General features: G+C 37.0%; 1 protein-coding gene across 6 annotated transcripts in view; it reads right to left on the reverse strand.

The window, feature by feature from the left end:
- ZFAT (zinc finger and AT-hook domain containing) overlaps positions 1 to 17572 on the reverse strand; it is a 90681-nt gene that overhangs the window by 30406 nt on the left and 42703 nt on the right. For all 6 annotated transcript variants that reach the window (XR_015257745.1, XM_086741303.1, XM_086741302.1 and 3 more), the window contains 5 exons: positions 15679 to 15829; positions 13975 to 15434; positions 12600 to 12832; positions 3869 to 3956; positions 72 to 221 (listed from right to left, as the gene is read on the reverse strand). Coding sequence is in view for 5 of the 6 variants with exons in the window: in XM_086741303.1 (XP_086597429.1) it covers positions 72 to 221; positions 3869 to 3956; positions 12600 to 12832; positions 13975 to 15434; positions 15679 to 15829 (2082 nt within the window). In the remaining variant the exon portion in view is untranslated. The remainder of the gene's footprint in view (positions 1 to 71; positions 222 to 3868; positions 3957 to 12599; positions 12833 to 13974; positions 15435 to 15678; positions 15830 to 17572) is intronic.

Consider the following 17572-nt stretch of genomic DNA (forward strand, 5'->3'; position numbering starts at 1 on the left):
TTTATGTCAGCAAAGCTTGTGGGGAATATGAGATTGATTATATGCCCAAAAGCTTAAAACTAGAGTTTTACCTTCATGAGCCCAAATATGACGCTGAAGGTCTGATCCATTCTTCATAAAATAAAAATCACAGTAAGGACATTTCACAGCTCGTTTTCCAATAAGTCCTTTCAGCTGAACTCTTCTGCCAAGAATCTCAGAAATAGTAGTCATTGAAACCTCTGACAGAAAAATTAAAGGTAGTAAAAAACAGAGGAACATGAGGGAATTTGTTCTATGTTATATAAGTAATATCAAAGAGCTAGATCTTGATTCACTCCAAGTTTTTAAAAGCTCTACTTTCCCTACTGCCACTTAGATAAGACTTGAGCAAAGAATACAAGGATAATTTTTCCTCTAGAGCTTCTAGAATACTCTGTCCTTCCTCTCCTGATCTGTGTAATCAATGTCCCCACTGCTGAGTTAAAATAAAATAAAATTGAAATATTAAAAAATCCACTGTCTTAGAAATAATTTTCCAACTATGAACTTTCCCAATAAGCTAACTTGGCACTTTTTTCTTCAATATTTTCAGATGACTTTATTCAAGATTTCACCCCGAATTTCCAAATGTCAAGGATCTGAAGATAATTCACTTCAGTCACAGCTATAATGATCAAAATGCTTGATAATCAGAAACTTTAAAGTTAAAACCAGACTGACAGAACAAATGCATTTGGAAGGGACCTCTAAGATTACCGGCTCCAAGCAGGGACAACTTTGGAGTTCAAACTCCAAAGTCACATGAAGTTGTTCAGGGTCATACCCACTCCTGTTCTGAACATATCCAAGGATGGAAGTTCCACAGCCTCTCTTGGCCCATTCCAGTGTTTGACTCCCCTTACAGTAAAAATTATTTTCCTAATTTCTAATCAGAAGCTCCTTGCTTCAACTCATGTCCCTTCACTGTACAGTTCCAAAAAGATTGAACCTCTCTCTTCTTTTTAATCTCCTATTAGATACCTGAAGACATCAATTAAGATTCTCCTCCTAACCTTTGCTTATTCATGCTTAAACACATTCAACTCTCTAAGTTTTTCCTTCATACAATCTAATGTTCTTCTTGTCATAGTGAAAAAGCTCAAAATAATGAAGTTAAAATTAAAATGTCCCAAACACACATAATGAAAGCAAATTTGATATAATTATATTAAATTATATAATAATTATATAATAAAATATATATTTCTTATATAATTATTATATAATAAATGTATAATATATAACAAATATATATAATTATATATTAAGAAATAAATCCAATTACTCAATGCATTTCATATTAATTAAATGCTATCAATCACTTGACTCAATGAAAGCAAAACACTCACGCAAACTAATCATTAAGACATGAAAGCTGATGACTTATTATGCCCAAAATCTTACAAAATTTGAAAGTTACAACCTAAACTTAGATTTTTACCAAGTATGAACTGTCATACCTAGTCTCCTGATGATTGGTCCCAGAGTGAAATAAAAAATTCTGCCTGAACTCATATGCACAAGGAAAACAAATGGGAAATAAAAAAGCCCATGAACTGAGCAGATACATTCTAAAGTACCAAAAAAAGAAAAATAGAGACACAAGTCTGAACCTTCATCTGCCTTCTATGGCTTAGATCCTTCATTCATGACTGCAGGCTAGTAAGTCTGCTCAGCAGGGTTCTATGAAAGCTGATGCCTCTCATGCCTCAGGACTATTAACAAATTTCACATTCAATCAGACAGTGAATGGAAAGGGAGATAATTCTGAGAGCTGGGACCAGAATCCAAGACTCCTTGTTTACTGCTGAGTACACAATTAATTTGGCAATAAAACCAAGCTGTCTTATCTCTTTGCTTTGAAATACTGTTCTAGCAAAGTCTACAGAGATTTTTGTCCCACTGCCTTCATGGGACCAGAATTCAAGTCTTATTCTCTGCAAACCTAGAAGAGGAAGGAGTACTGTTTTGTTCCATATTTTCTACTTGCTGAAATAGAAGAGACAAGAGAGGGGTAATGCTGAATGATATTGAGGAAGTAAGGCAAAGGGAGCTCCAGAAATAGCACTTTAATGATAAATATGAAAGGGTTTCAGTTTAAATTAATTTTTGATATGTTGTTTTAAAATTCAATTCCTTTTAAGAGTATCCATTTTTCCTTTCATCTTTATTCTTTTCGATTCACACTTTTAAAAGCAATTGCACTCACTCCCACTGCAGTACTTAACAGTTTATAACATCAGATCCCTTACATTTATTTTGCTTGCAATTAAGTATGTTGTAGGAATAAAGGATTTCCTCCTGATTACAAGGACAGCATGCACAGGAAAAAGATTTGTGCATTAATTGTCCTCCATATATTAAGGTAGTGTTGTTGCATAACTACTGCATAGCCATATCTTAGATGTAGTATTTCTTCAGTACCATGGAGATACATCTAATAAATCTAATGTTTTGCTTCTAAGTTCTATTCGCCTACAACATATGAATTAAAAATGAGGACAACAAATAATAGGCTGTACAGATTTTCTCTTTTAACCTTACTTCTTTTCTCACACAGAGTTTAAAAGAACCCACTCTTCTGGATCAAAAAAGTTACGACACTTTTAGAGGGATTCAGATACCACATGAATTGTTTGAAAGTATTTAAATGCATGAGTTCAGCACATCAGGGCTCCAGAGTTAACTGGCATTTCTGGACCCCAGACACAGCATACACTAATAATTCCGCAGTCAACGGACCAGTGGAGACCAGTGTCAACCTGTAAAGGCACAGTACATAACATACTGCTAGCTCACAGAGCACGTTATTTAGGGAGGCCTCCTATACTCCCTGGCTGAGACTGCACAAAGGCTTTACAGGCACAGCTCTTGAGACTGAATTCTATGCTTACTGGGTGACATACCTCCTGACTACAGTATAGCACAGAAGCCTTTCCTCATCTCAATTTGCTGTATCAGACACGTCACCTGATGTATAACAAGCCCTCCGTCCACACTGTTGTAGAGTGCTCTCCAAATAAAGAGGTTTGGTAACTAAAGAGCTAAAGTGGGAGTTAGTCTGACATTAAAGTGAAGGAAACTGGTCTAGCACTATCTAGTGGCAGTAGGAAGATAAGAAACTACTGCTATACCTATTATGTTGTACTTCAGACAAAGACAAGAAAAGTTACGTCATTTTAATTGTATTTTTCCTTTCCCAAATTCAGTTTGAGCGTGGCTGGCATTTTCTTTATTAATATCAAATTATGTCAGGTGATAAGTAATACTGTAGATGACTTAATTAAAGTATGTTGGGCAACGCAGTCAGCTCTCCATCATCCACAGAAGCAGTGGGCCTTTCTATTCAACATAATACAGAAACTGAGGAGGAAAGTACGGATACAGCGATGCGGCCCTGCCAGGTTCACATCAGTCAGATTTAAATCAGTCCCTGCACCAGTCACTTGGGCGCTTTGGCACTGAGTTCCCAAGATTTGAGAAAGGATTGTGTCCTCAGGCACAGCACACTGACTGACCGCATTCATTTTATGTTGTGCTTGCACTGATAAATCAGGGTGCTAAAACGCAAGGGACAAACAGAGTTTGGATGGACTCCAGTGGTTAGCTTGGATCCAGACCGGCTTGTCACCTCCCGCTTAATACCAGCCACACTGTATCACAGCTGGCAACTTTTTTCGCTCTACATTCTAACATCTGCAAACCTAATACAATTCTTACTCTGAATCAGTCAGATTAGACATAGACTCACATCTTTCTTTGGAATGTAATCATATTACACTGCTCACTCTAAACCTTTATTCATTAATTGCAATACACTGAGAAATTTTCCTTGATTTTTTCTTACCAGGGTGATTTGTCTTGATATGTGATTTTATAAGTCGATCTTCAGAAAATGACTTCTCACACACAGGACAGGAATAACTCTTTTTATCCTTAAGTGAGAAAAAGAAAAAGAAAGAAAGAAAGACTTTCCATTATCAGTCCACTGGTATAATCATTATAGTCATTATTCAGCAATACATGGTTCTCAATAAAGTTATAATTGAAGGTCCCGTTTTTAAGGAAAAAATGAAGATATTTATAGTGAAATAAGTGAAGGAGAAGTATTAAGGTATCCTAAGCACATCATTAATCCTCATGAATGAAGGGCTCCAAGTTACAGCACATGAGAAAATGCGCGATAAATGTAAGCATTATTTTCTGACTGACTCTTTAGAGAATCAAGAGTCAAAAGCTCAAGTCATACAACAGAAGAAAACATATTTGATATAAGCAGTAATATTCAGGGTTTCTTCAGTTTTTTCACAAGTCTACCTTTCTGAAACCTAAGGAACAGATCTCATTATTCTGAACATATCCATCAGTGTGTATTTATAATACTACTTAATGGCCTGAAATCGAGCAGAAGAGCTAACAATGACAGATGCCATTACTTATTCAGTGTCTACATTTCTAACTGCTTTATAAATATTCAGCATTTTATGTATTACCAATAAAGTATTATTCTACTATTTTGATTTAGAAACTTGCAGACTACTGTGGCTTTTATCAGTGTCATTGATGTTATAAAACATTTAATGCCATCAAACAAGTTGAACTGGAGAGCTTTGATGCAATTTCTTCCTACATGCAATTTTTGTGTAACTGTAATTTTAATGTTTTTACAAACACATCTGACTCAATATAAAAATGTAGGACTTTTTTTTTTTCCATTAATTGGTAAATTATCCAGTTTAAAATAATCTTTGCTGTTTGATATATAAATCGAGGAGGTTGTCCTTTCCAGAAGTACCTGCTAACAAAACAGACTGGATTCTCAGTCCAGTGAGTCCATCTAGTCACCTCTGCACGGACTAAATTAACATATGAATGGATTATCCAAACAACAGATGGAGTGAAGAAAGTCTATTTAGTCCTGACAATTAGGCAGAAAAGCAGATAGCATATTAGCTGGTGGGAGATGTATACCTACTAAACTCTCAAGAGATCACTATAAAAGGCAAACTGAAGCTACAGAACAGATATTTCACTAGTTATTTTGGGAGGATAGAAAACTTCTTCAAAAGTGTGGAAAAAGTACTGTACCGAAAAGAGACAAACCCTTGTGTTATGAAAGAGAAATTGGATGTAACAGAAGAATAAGGATCCTGGACTCTACCAGCTTCTGACCTGAGACCAAACAGCATCTCTGAATAGCGAGGAAAAATGTACAAGGAGGTTATTATTGTCTATATGTTGCACTTAGACATCTATAAATGGACATCTCTCATAAAAGAAAAGCATAACGCAATGTGCTTTCATAGTAAATAGGTTTTGGAATATGATGTGTTCAGTATCACGTACCTATGAGAAAGAAATCCCTATGCTGAAGTAGCTACAAGTTAAAATCAGAACTAGCTCTAGAACTTATGGATTGAAATAGTAATACATAATTTCATTACAGTAGGGTACAGGATATGAAGCTCTCGTTGCTGTTAATACAGCAATGGCACAAGGAGAATTGTCTGCGCTGTTAGGAGGTCATTTGCTCCTGTGAGAAAACCTACACCAGAGACTGAGGATGGCAGCTTCTAAGGGATTACCACCCTGAGCAGAGTAAGGAAAGTACCTTGCTATGATGGAGTTGGGGCAGTCACCATTTTGAGCCCTCAGAATCTCAGGTGAAGAAGGAACAGCAGAGAATAATAGCTGGTTTTTGGAAAAGTGTTTCAAGAAGCCTACAATGCTGACAAAATCTTCTCAAGAAAGAGCTGTTAATTTGTGGAGCTGGGGTCTCTCAAATGATATAACCTATTATTCCTAAACCTGCTACTGATGATTTCGAACTTCTACAAGAACACATTACTCAAATTAAAATTGGTAGGTTAATTCTAATAAAACTCTATAGCAATGTTTGCACCTTTTCAAAGACCGGGTTGCATGACCATATTCATAATTTGGCACATGTAAGAAAAACATAAGTATAATATCATTTAGGGGCTGTTGAGGGGCCAGTTGAAATTTGTTCACAAATCTCAGTCTGTTCCCCAAACTTAAATATATAGCTGATTTCAAAACATACAATAAATGAAAAAAAGAAAAAAAGTATACTTTTAATTCACAGTTGGGTGTTGCTGGTCTTTAATACTCATTGTATTAAGTATTTCTCAGTGTGCTCAGTACACTAGGATAAATACACCTTGCTGTTTCATAAAGTTTAAATAAGAAAAAAATTCCAACGCTCCACTCCACACACACTGCTTTAAGTAAAATGCTGTAATTGTGACAACTTTACATTCTTGCTAATATTCTTCAGGAAGGCAAGGCTATAAGTTTATGTCCGAGAGGAAAAAATCCTACGCATCAGTAAATCCTACACATCAGTAAATGCATCAAGAGCTCTAGAGCAACAGGAAAGTATGGGCACCAAGAACACATCTTTCCACATGATGACAGTAACAAAATTTTTCAATAACAAAATAATCGAAACAGCTTCCTTCAAGCAGTTAGAAAGTTATCTAGAGCAAGTTCTGCAGTAAATTATCTTCAAAAGGGCTATCTTTTGTAGTGTAACAAAGAGATTGCACCTCTGAGCACCAAGTCCCTTCAAAGCTCTAGCTGCAGCCTCTCACATCTAGTTGAAGCCGAACCTGTCATGGTTGTTTGTCCAGGTCAGGGCCACAGATTTTTGGTGCTAACATAGTTAGTTTTGAATGTACTTCTGTCTCTGCCCTGAGAGCCTGTGACAGTGCTGGTCCTTCAGTATAATGCTATCACTCTCAAAACCAGCCTTTAAGTAGTCCTCTGTGTCAAAGAGCACCCAGGTCACAATACAGAGCCCCAAAGAAGATCTTCTCCACCACAGCTTTAGCTCTTCACAGTGCCCTTGGCATAGCCAATAACAGAGACACTTTGAAGGACTCAGACCGAGGTTGTAGTAATACCTTCATCGCATTCTCAGCATGCAAGTTCTCCTCTGGTAAGAATAAAAGTTATTTACCCTATGCCTTATCATAGTCCCTGCCTTTTAAATGCCTTTGAGGGTTTGTTGTTTTTTTTTTTCTGAAAGACAGAAACAGAAGCAAAGTATCAAAAGAGCTGTTAGAGACCAGCTGCATAGTCCAATCACCTACTTACATTTCAACGTCACATCCACACTTCCTGAGATTTGCTTAATCCCCCTATTAAGTCAACTTGAGAAAATATAGAAACTTAAAATCATTCCAAGATAAAGTTACCTTTCTGACTGAAAGTACTGTTCACATTCCACAAATCAGGAACGATTTAGGTACATAAATATTCTTAAACTCAGTGAAAAAATTAGTCTATTACTATCACAGAGTTTTCTTATTTGTGCTACAGTTAATTATAAAATAAGGCCACTTACATAGGCATCACAATGCCTTTCTCTTTATATAAATTAATTAAAATTGTGCTAAGAAAGCATCAGCTATATTGCATTATCAATTTATAATTCTCTGAAGAGTATTTTGTTTCTCTAAGGCATGTGTTTCAAGATAATTCAAGGGCTAGGTGTGCCAATATATAGTCATTAAAAGAAAAAATAAAACCCTCTATATATGCAGCATTTAAACCAACAGATCACGATTAAGTTTATTTCATGAACCAACTATTACTGAGTATGACTTACACTGCAAAATACCAGAAACATTAGCAGCACTTATAATGCATTTATCAGTAAAGAGGCATTCTGACAACACAAATATCTTATCTTACAAACATACATAGAGTAACATACGGTTATGCTGCTATAGAGCTCATATATCATATTTTACATGATCTATATAGCAGGTTTGCCACTGTTTTAAAAAGAGACCATGTGAACTCATGACTGCTTTGTTATCAATTTCATTAATAGCGCAAAATTAAGACCATGGCTATAATAAAAAGCGTCTAGGCCCAAATTACACAAGTATGTTATAGAAATCAACAATTCACTCCCTTCCTTTTAGTAGTAGTGACACGATTTCATGAGTGGGAAATAAAACAAAGCTCTACTAACCATTGGTACTCTGAGAGTATTTCCAGCAAAAGTTCCCACAACTCAATTAACACAACATTTGATTATGTAAGTTCGTAAAGGAATAGAGAGCCAAAGCCTCCTCCTGCACCTACAGATCAACACAAATTTAATTTCTAACACCTATGGGAACAGAATTAGGTGCCTGTGTCACAGTTCTGAGGAGTGAAGACATCCAGAAATCTTTGCCACACTTGTTGTGATGTTCAAACAAAAATTTTCACATAAGATTCCCAAATTAAGCTGATATCCTATTAAAATGCAAGTTAGCTACATGGATCTGATGTACCCAGGAGGCGGCTATGCACAAGTGTGAAGAAGGCTACAGAAAAATCTGCAAATGGTTACACAGACTTTTATGAAGTCTGGCAAGCAGCAGAAATCACAGCTCACAAAACGACATGCACCTGCATACAGCATTGCTTATGCATTTTTTTTTTTTTTGTGAAATAACCACTAGTAAAAATGAATGGCTAGCTGACATTGATTATGGAAGCAAGGACCAAGAACAAAAGCCATTTTCTAACTGAGTGGCTGATCATTGGACCATTTTTGGTTAATTCCTTCCCTTTCCAGTACCTTGCTCTCTTGACTACCCAGCGGCACTGCTCCAGAGGCAAAGGTGTCACAGTCACACCAGTGACGGTCTGAAAATGAACACTCCTCAGGAAGGGGAAACAAGCAATCACAGCTCAAGTATCTCACTTCCTACCAAAAACTCTAACTACGCTATTTCACGAAAGGTCAGCAGCACAATGAAATTTCTAAGCACCCTTCCAAAGACAAGAGTCATTTACATCCAGCAATGTACGTGCGTGCAGAAACAGACACTGAAAAACAAGTGGTGGTTCTGGGTCTGAATTCCAGTTTTATAGAGATGCTTATCTTGAGGTATCAATTATGTATGTAGATGTAAATCATTTCAGACATAAAGCTCTCTGTGATGTTTATCAGCTCAGCATACTGACTATTATAAAACCCAGCGGAGGTTTGTAAACAAACTCTGGTACTTACATCAGCACTGTTTAGTCCCACAACCGCTCCCTAATTTTTATGATTAGCTCATTCTTAACTATTATTATCCTAAAGTCATTATAAACCGCCCACCCCTTTCCTAAGTACTATGACATTGATGTAATTCACACACGTCACGGTTTGAACTTTTAAAGAGCTCCATAAATGCCAGGAATTGTCAAAAACCACTACACAAGCCTTGGAGGTAAAAGAGCATATATGCAAAATTTTGGCTTTAAATCAAGCTGAGCAACAATTCCCAGACTTCAAAAGCAAAAATCTTCCCTGTAACAATGATGTGTAGCAAATACAGAGGCAAGAGGCAGCACATACACATTCCCCGTCATCATCCCCCAGGGAATAAACAATCTCAAATTCAGTGCAAGACCTGGATGGTGCATAGAGAGTAAGATGGGTGGCTATACACTGAGTGACAAGGATGAAGAGTAAACTGCTATTTAATAACCACCAAATAATACAGGGATTCCATTGAAAAGCATGTCGAAATACATGTATTCACACAAGGCACTGAAACGAGATTTTGATATTGTCTCTCTCCAGCGAAGCTTTGATTTTAGTATTTATTAAGAATTGATTTTGCAAACTCAAATGAAAGCAGCTTTCCACATTTAACTGTGCAGTTTGTTAAAACACGGTATTTTGGAATGAGTGGTCCTGTTCAGTGAGGTATGCATTAACTAAATAAACCAAGCAGTGGGCACAAAGGCCAATCTGAGAACTGCCAAGTTTAGTTACTGAGTAAATTCTAATACATTAATTTTTCAATCTATTTAAATACTCAACTATATTTGACAGTAAGCACCAGTACGTATACTTCTGTAAGATCTGTCAGACTGTTTTTAATTATGAAATGCATTTTCTGGGTTCTATTTAATACCATGAAAATGATCCTCCTGGTGGGAGCTGTCGGACATTGATCACACTTGAAAAACAGGTACTTACGTAAGGATATAGGATACCTAATTTTAGGCTCTTTTTCCTTAAGTAGTCTCAGGCATCACTTTCACAGATTTTTGCCATCAGATGGACATCACAAACACAATAAATTCAAAAACAGCCTAAAACAACATCTGTTATGGGAGTTTTCTGTATATTTCATAACAAATCCATATTCTGCTTAAAATACTACAGAATTGAAAGGAAAAACGTTCCCTTTTATGTCACCTGTTTTGTTTTGTTTTTTTAAAGCTGTCCTGCAGTTACAAAAGATTAGTACTTAACAAGAGTAGGAGGTGAAGTGTTCTGTTCTGTTACAAACACCTTTAAGGTAACTTCAGTTGTTGGAAATACCGGCCAAGATCCCACCTGCTGACTGCAAAAGATGACCTGAAACCACTAGGCACAGTATGTTAACAGTTTTTTTAAGCAGCTATGCAGAAATTGTCCACATCTGGAGAAAAATTCACATGAATCCTTAATTCAAACAACACATTCCACTGGTAAAAGGAAATGTGACAACAATTTTTATCACAATACTTCAAGTGAGTTGTGATGTTGCTTTCTCATGTGATTATGAGGAATGTGTCATATGTGGTGCGTTCTATCAAGGGTCTATAAGATTTATTTACAAGACAATACCAGTGAAAACAATAATGTTATGTCAAGAATGAAGAAAGGCCCATCTGTGTGAATATTTCCTTGCTCTTAAAGGATAGAAGAATGAACGTTGCTATTAAACAACTGGTATTCTTTTCTCATGTTGTGGTTTTGTTTAGTTAGGGGGGGCTACGGTGGCAGCTTCTGTAGGAAACTGCTAAAAGTTGTTCCCCTTTGTTCAGTGGACTCGGACGGGCCTAGGGTGGACCCGCTGCTGGCCAGGGCCAAGCCATTTGGTAGCAGAATATTCCGTGATAACGCCTCTGTGATAACGTATTTAAGAAGGTGAAAAACAGAAAAAAAAAAAAGTGAAGATGTGAAGAAACTGAGTGGGGGCAGAGAACGGGAGGTGCGAGCCTTGTGGGCCTTGCAGGCCTCGCCCTCTGGCCTCCCAACGGGCGGCCGTCTGGGCTAAACTACGACATCTCCTCTGCTGGAATACGAATAAATATAAATTCAGGAGAAGTGTAAATTACCTTTTGGAAGTATTTTACTACATAGATTATTAAAAACTCAAACTGCAAGGACACAGTTCATGACAATTTTCTGGCATTATCAGTCAAGAAAGTTTAATTGCAAATAGCACGCTTGCCAAACATTTTATGGAATACTAAACTGTACTTCATTCAATACCAGTATCTTCATATAAAATCATATGAGGTAATATGCTCCACCTATGCACTCCAGATGGCCTGCAGGAAAGACCACAGTCAAACGTGGAATAAATTTATTATTCTGGGAGAGCAAGTACTTGCCAAAGACACTTTTCTAGAGGTCAATTTGGAACAGGAGGGAACTTCTCTGTGTTCATACAGTGTGTGACTGTATGCACATTATAACCTTTTTGGGAATACTCAAAGTCTAGAATTTCCCAGATCAATGATACTTTGCAAATGGAAAATATCCTGACAAGTGGTAGGAGAAATCCATGGCATGCAGGCTTTTTCTTTCTTACAATACCTTAACCTATTTGGGCCACTCATGCAAAACAATAAAACAGCAAGAAGAAAAAGCTAGGCAACATTGATGTAAACAAACTAATTGTTTTTTTAATCTTGCAAGAAAAGTATGTAAATTATTTCACTTCTAAAAAACCAACAATGAAGAATAAAATTCTAATTCCTTTGAATTACTTTTAAAATATTTCTTATTCTGAACAACACACGTTTTAAAAATACTTTTGAAGCAAATGCAAGCAGAGTTGACGTAGAAAACATTTTTTTCTCAAAAGATTATTCATGTGAAAATGTTGGATCAGAGTAAGATCATAAAGCAGTATCTTGCACAAAGAGGGCTTCCAGTCAGGGATGCAGCCCTTTGCAGAGTCTCAAAGAAAATATGCAACAAGGCATTTGAAGAAGTAGACCACATCTTTTTTTAACACAATGGCATTGAGAGCTGGAAGCCTTAGTGAATAAGACAGGAGCCTTTACAATGAGATCTCTTCATTTTTGTAACCACAACAAAAAATGGTAGATGTTCAAAGAGATTGGCTGCAGCTAGACAGAACTATTGGGAAAAAAAAAAATTATTATCAACAACTTAGCTTTTGTCTGTCTATAGTAATTAAGACAGGAACAAATTTTTATTTTACCAGAATCATCTATTTATGAAGCAAGGGAATTCAGCTCCAAGTAAAGTAACAACAGTACCAGACTCCATGTTACTCTCTCAAGATGTAAAGAATCTGAGAACACCAGGAAAACTGAAGGGAGAAAAGGGATACAGACATACTGTACTGGAAACTACTACAAAAGTGACTGAATATCCAGCTGCTGTAGCTCATCTATCCCCTATACAGATCTATGCAGGGAGCACTCGGGTAAGAACTCTTACCTATGTCTTCAAATACCGCCACATGATTCCAAATATTAAGACGATGACACTGAATTTAGACAAATATACCATTTTGTTTGTTACTCACCAGTTCTGTGTGAACTTTAAGATGTGCCTGGAGCTTGTATTTATCTGGAGTAGAGTAGTCACAATGTTCTGTGGGACATTTCAGCAAAATATTACTGTGTTTCTGAATGACGTGACGCTTAAGGCAGTTTTTGGTGATGGAAGAATAATTGCACTGGGAGCAGTAATATAAATGTTCTCGAGTATGCGTACGAACATGCATGTCATAATGCACTTGGTACCAAAACAACTTGCCTGAAAATAAAATTAGACACGAAGAAAGTAATTTCTAAACAATTGTTAGTGAAAATTTCAATATATATCCAAATTTCTTTTAGGGCAAAACACACTGTTTGAATCCTGTCCCTTTTGTCTTTAACAAAAACTTGTACGAAAGACCCTTCACTACTGAAAATATGTTTACAAAAACCACTTTTTTCTAAAAAGATTGTGTTACGTGTCCTGAAACAGCCTAACAAGAGCAACTTTAATACATATTAATGATATTTTTCCTAATGAGAAAGTCTTTTAAATCTGTTTTCCTACACAAAGAATCTGAATGCAACTGTACACTAAAAAAAGATTGTCAAAATGTTTTTTCCTTTTGTGTTACTTCTTCCTAAAAGCTTTTCTGACTTAATAGCACCACAAAGTGCGTAGCAGTTCATCTAACATACAATGTTATGGTGTTTCAAAAATTTCTTTTTTCAAACTTTGATTCCTTTCCCTTTTGTTTCCTTACCAGTTACATAAACACAAAAATTGTCAGTTAGAATAAAAGGGAATGGTATGTTCCTCCCACTTTGATAAACTCAAAAAACAATTAAAATCAGAACAGTCTTTATCTGATACTGTGTAACAAAAATTTCACCTCAAAAAACTGGTTCAAAACAAGTAACAAAAATATGCCAGTATACGAATCTATTGTACAGAATGTATATTATCATACATCCTCTCATACTATATGAAACAGACTCTGAATTTTATACTAAGCTGATGAAGAAGCTTAAGCATTAAAGCATGACCCGACTAATGCTGATCACATGCCTAAACTGCTGTGCTTGCCCCCAGTGAAAGTTATGAGGTGGGGAGAGGCAGAAGGACAGAAATAATTTCATTCTATCAATTTTCACACCAATAGAAAATTGAACCTAGCATTGCTTTGCTATATTCCATCAGTGGGGTTTTTTTTAGGGGATTTGAGTCATTTCACAGTATTATACAGTCTAAAGTAAATCTTGCTGGACCCCTGAATGCATACTGAATTACAAAATTAATACTGCTACAAAGATATACAAGTATGTCAAGAACTATACCAATCGAGCAGGAAAAGTCGGTCCACTACATAACATTAAAAAAAAAAATAAACCAACAAAAAATATTCTACTGCTCCTTACCACAATATTCACATTCCAAGTCTCCATAAACTTTCCTTATCCTCTCACACAGCTCCGTGTTCATTTGTCTCTTCTGCAAGCTATCCAAGATCTGCATAAAGGCAACAGCTCCGCTCTGACTGTCTGATGTAACCGCGTTAGAAGAGGCTGCCTGTGGACCGACGGCTGCATTAGCCTCTCGTGCTGGCGAAGGGTTTGTGGTTTCTGTTGAATTTTGACTTGGTGGATTGTTTGTTTCTGATTCACTAGAAGGAACAGATTGATTTTTCTCTTCTGTGACTGAAAGGTTCTCAGTCTTTCCATTGTTTTGACTCAGATTTAAACCTTTGTCTTCAGACAGCAAAAGACTAATTTCTTCATCCCGCTCATTAACAGAACTGCAGTGATTAACTTCCTCTTCATTGACAGGAGGAACTTCTGACTCATCAGGACCATTTTTCAGCAGAAAGCAATCTGATGCTACACAGGACTGAATGCTTGGGACTGCTACGTCTGTTGTCTGACACAGTGTCTCTGTTACACTCTCCACCACAGGATTTTCAAATCCTAAGGAAGGGATCGTATCTATATTTAAGTCACCATTATGTTGACTATTATGGTTTGTATCTGTGGTTGTTGATTCACCTTTACAAGCAGATGGTTGTGGTGCGTTAATAGCATCAGTACTCATGACAGTCAAGTCATCTGCACTTCGTGCTAACTGTTCACCAAGGGCTTCTGGCTGGATATCACCTCCTGGCTCAAGCAGGCAGAAACTTTGATTGATAGAACTGTTAAAAACAGAGCTCTCCTGCAAGTCTGCATGCACATCTTTGATGTGAGCACGGAGTCTTCCACAACTGACAAATTTCTTCAGGCACACAGAACACACATATACAAATGGGTGCTTTCGAACATGAAGCTCAAGGGCTTGGTATTTAGTGGCTCCATGACCACAGAGCTCACAAGCAAAGGGCCTTTCATCACCATGAACAAGCATGTGACGGTCTCGATCGAGTTCATTTTTGAATTTGCGTTCACAAATATGGCAGTCATAAAGAAGTTGTCTTTTGCCCTCTCGTGTCATCAAGCGAAGTTCATCAAAAACATCCTTCACCTTTTTATCTTGAAGGTCGTGTGTTTCCTTGATATGCTTGATCAAATTTTTAACATCTGAGTATTTCTTTTTGCAGAAGCGGCAATGCTGCTTAATTTTCTTATGAACTCTTTCAATATGGACTTTGAGATGGCCTTTGCTGAGACAAGTGAAAGTACAATAATCACAGCTAAACTTCTCCCCGGTATGTTTCCGCATGTGAACATTAAGGTTGGCTTTGATTGCACTGGCATAACTGCAGTATGAACACTTGTAAGGTTTTTCATTTGTATGAATCCTCAAATGTGCTTGGAGGGAATGTTTAAATTTGAACACCTTGTTACAGTATTCACATGTAAAAATCTTCAGTTGAGTTGGACCCAATCTGAAAAGAAGCCAAACCAGTTTTATTTACAATATTGAAACTTGGTGACATAGTAAGTCAAAATTTCCTTAGATACTCATAATGGACAGAAATGTTTAATTTATTTTAAAAAGGTATTCTCCACAGGCTTTTTAAATTCTACAACTTATGTACAGATTACTTTCAGCTGTTCCTTTATTTAAAAGGCTCAGAAAACAAATTTTCATATTTTCCATGAACACAAATATAAGTACTTCAAAATTACCTGCTGGATTTCATTGCCTGTTCATATGGGGTTTGCTGAATGGAATATTCTTGATACCCTCTTCGTTGTGATGGATCTTGAGCTGTTGCCTCTGGAGTTGTGGGTTCACTTTCTTGGGGAGCAGCCTCAACGGGAACAATTTTTGTGGCTCCTAAAAGCAAGAACAAAAAATGATCATTACAAATGCCGTATTAAATCACGCACTGTCTATAATACACAAGTGTAAACAAAACATTAAACTCTGTAACCATCAGCTGAACTATTTTAGTTTCTGAGCATAAAACGATGGATACACTTCCAGAAGCCATCCGTACTCACACAACCGATCTGCTTAATTAACAAGCCAGAACTGCTGTTCATGAGGGTTATTCACGGTGCTTGATGCCTGCTATTATGAGATCCTATATCCAAATATTTCCATCTTTAAAAAACTGTAACTTGTTGGAATGAAATTTTATTTTTTCTGTTTCTGCCTCATACTACATCCTTTGAAAACTTCAGCCAAGCTGTTTAATCAGTTCCACAACTAAAGCTGGGGAAAAGACACTGTTTAGTCTGTATTTAAAAGACTGCACATATTTTCTTAAACAGATTTTTTACTGCTTATTTTTTGGAGCATGCCACCATCCCCTCAGAATAAGAGTATGTTCCACGTGCACTTCTCGGTCTCTATTAGAAGCAGGAGTAGAGAGGCCCTAATGAATGCAGGAAGATCAGATTCTATCCCTCAAAGCTTTACAGTTAGTTGAGACAAAAATAAGCATATTTTGAGATGCGACTGAGTTGAGACTATTTAGTGGCGTGCTCTTTATTTTCTGAATGGTGGCAGAAAAAACTTAATGCCGGACATTCATAATTAGCATTGGTGGCAGTGAAAATCCATATAAATATTATTTTACACTGAAAAAAAAAACCCCTCAAAATCTCATGTATATCAGACGAAGCACCCATTATTGATTGATCCTCTCCTTTTTAACATCTTTGCCTGTCTGTATCTCATCAATCCACATGCTCAATAGGAATGCTATCATCTTCAGAAGCTGAATTTGTATATATTTGTATATTTATGTATTTCATCACATATATAAATACGATAATTTTATATACATTTGTGACATATTCATATTCTATTAACAAGTACTATACAAAAATCTTTGAAAAATAAATAAATTTTGCTTTCTGGTCTGGTATTGAGAAATGAATAGCAAAAGAAGGACCATATAATGAGTAACAATAAGAAAACAAGATATTGAAAATGTAGTAACAGATGAATACCCATCCATCCTAAGAAAAAAATACTGCAGGATCTGTAATTAAAGATTGTTCTATGATACACTGGATTGAAAGCAGCGCTGAGGAGAAGGACTTGAGGGGAGCTGGTTAATGAGAAGCTCAACATGGGCCAGCAATGTGCACTTGCAGCCCAGAAGGCCAACCACATCCTGGGCTGCATCAAAAGAAGTGTGGCCAGCAGGTCAAGGGAGGTGATTCTGCCTCTCTAATCCACTCTCATGAGACCCCACCTGCATCCAGCTCTGGAGCCCCCAACATAAGAAGGACATGGACCTGTTGGAGCGAGTCCAGAGGAGGGCCACGAAGAGGGCGGGAGAACCTCTCCCATGAAGACAGGCTGAGAGAGTTGGGGCTGTTCAGTCTGGAGAAGAGAAGGCTCCAGGGAGACCTGATAGCAGCCTTTCAGTATCTAAAGGGGGCCTACAGGAAAGATTGAGAGGGACTTTTGGCAAGGGCATATAGTCATAGGACAAAGAGTAATGGCTTTAAACTAGAAGAAGGAAGAAATTCTTTCCTATGAGGGTGGTGAGGCACTGGAATAGGTTGCCCAAAGAGCTTACACATGTCCCATCCCTGGAAGTGTTCAAGCCTGGGTTGGATG

The sequence above is a fragment of the Chlamydotis macqueenii genome, chromosome 2 (genome assembly GCF_036417535.1).
Source record: "Chlamydotis macqueenii isolate bChlMac1 chromosome 2, bChlMac1.mat, whole genome shotgun sequence".
Taxonomy (NCBI): domain Eukaryota; kingdom Metazoa; phylum Chordata; class Aves; order Otidiformes; family Otididae; genus Chlamydotis; species Chlamydotis macqueenii.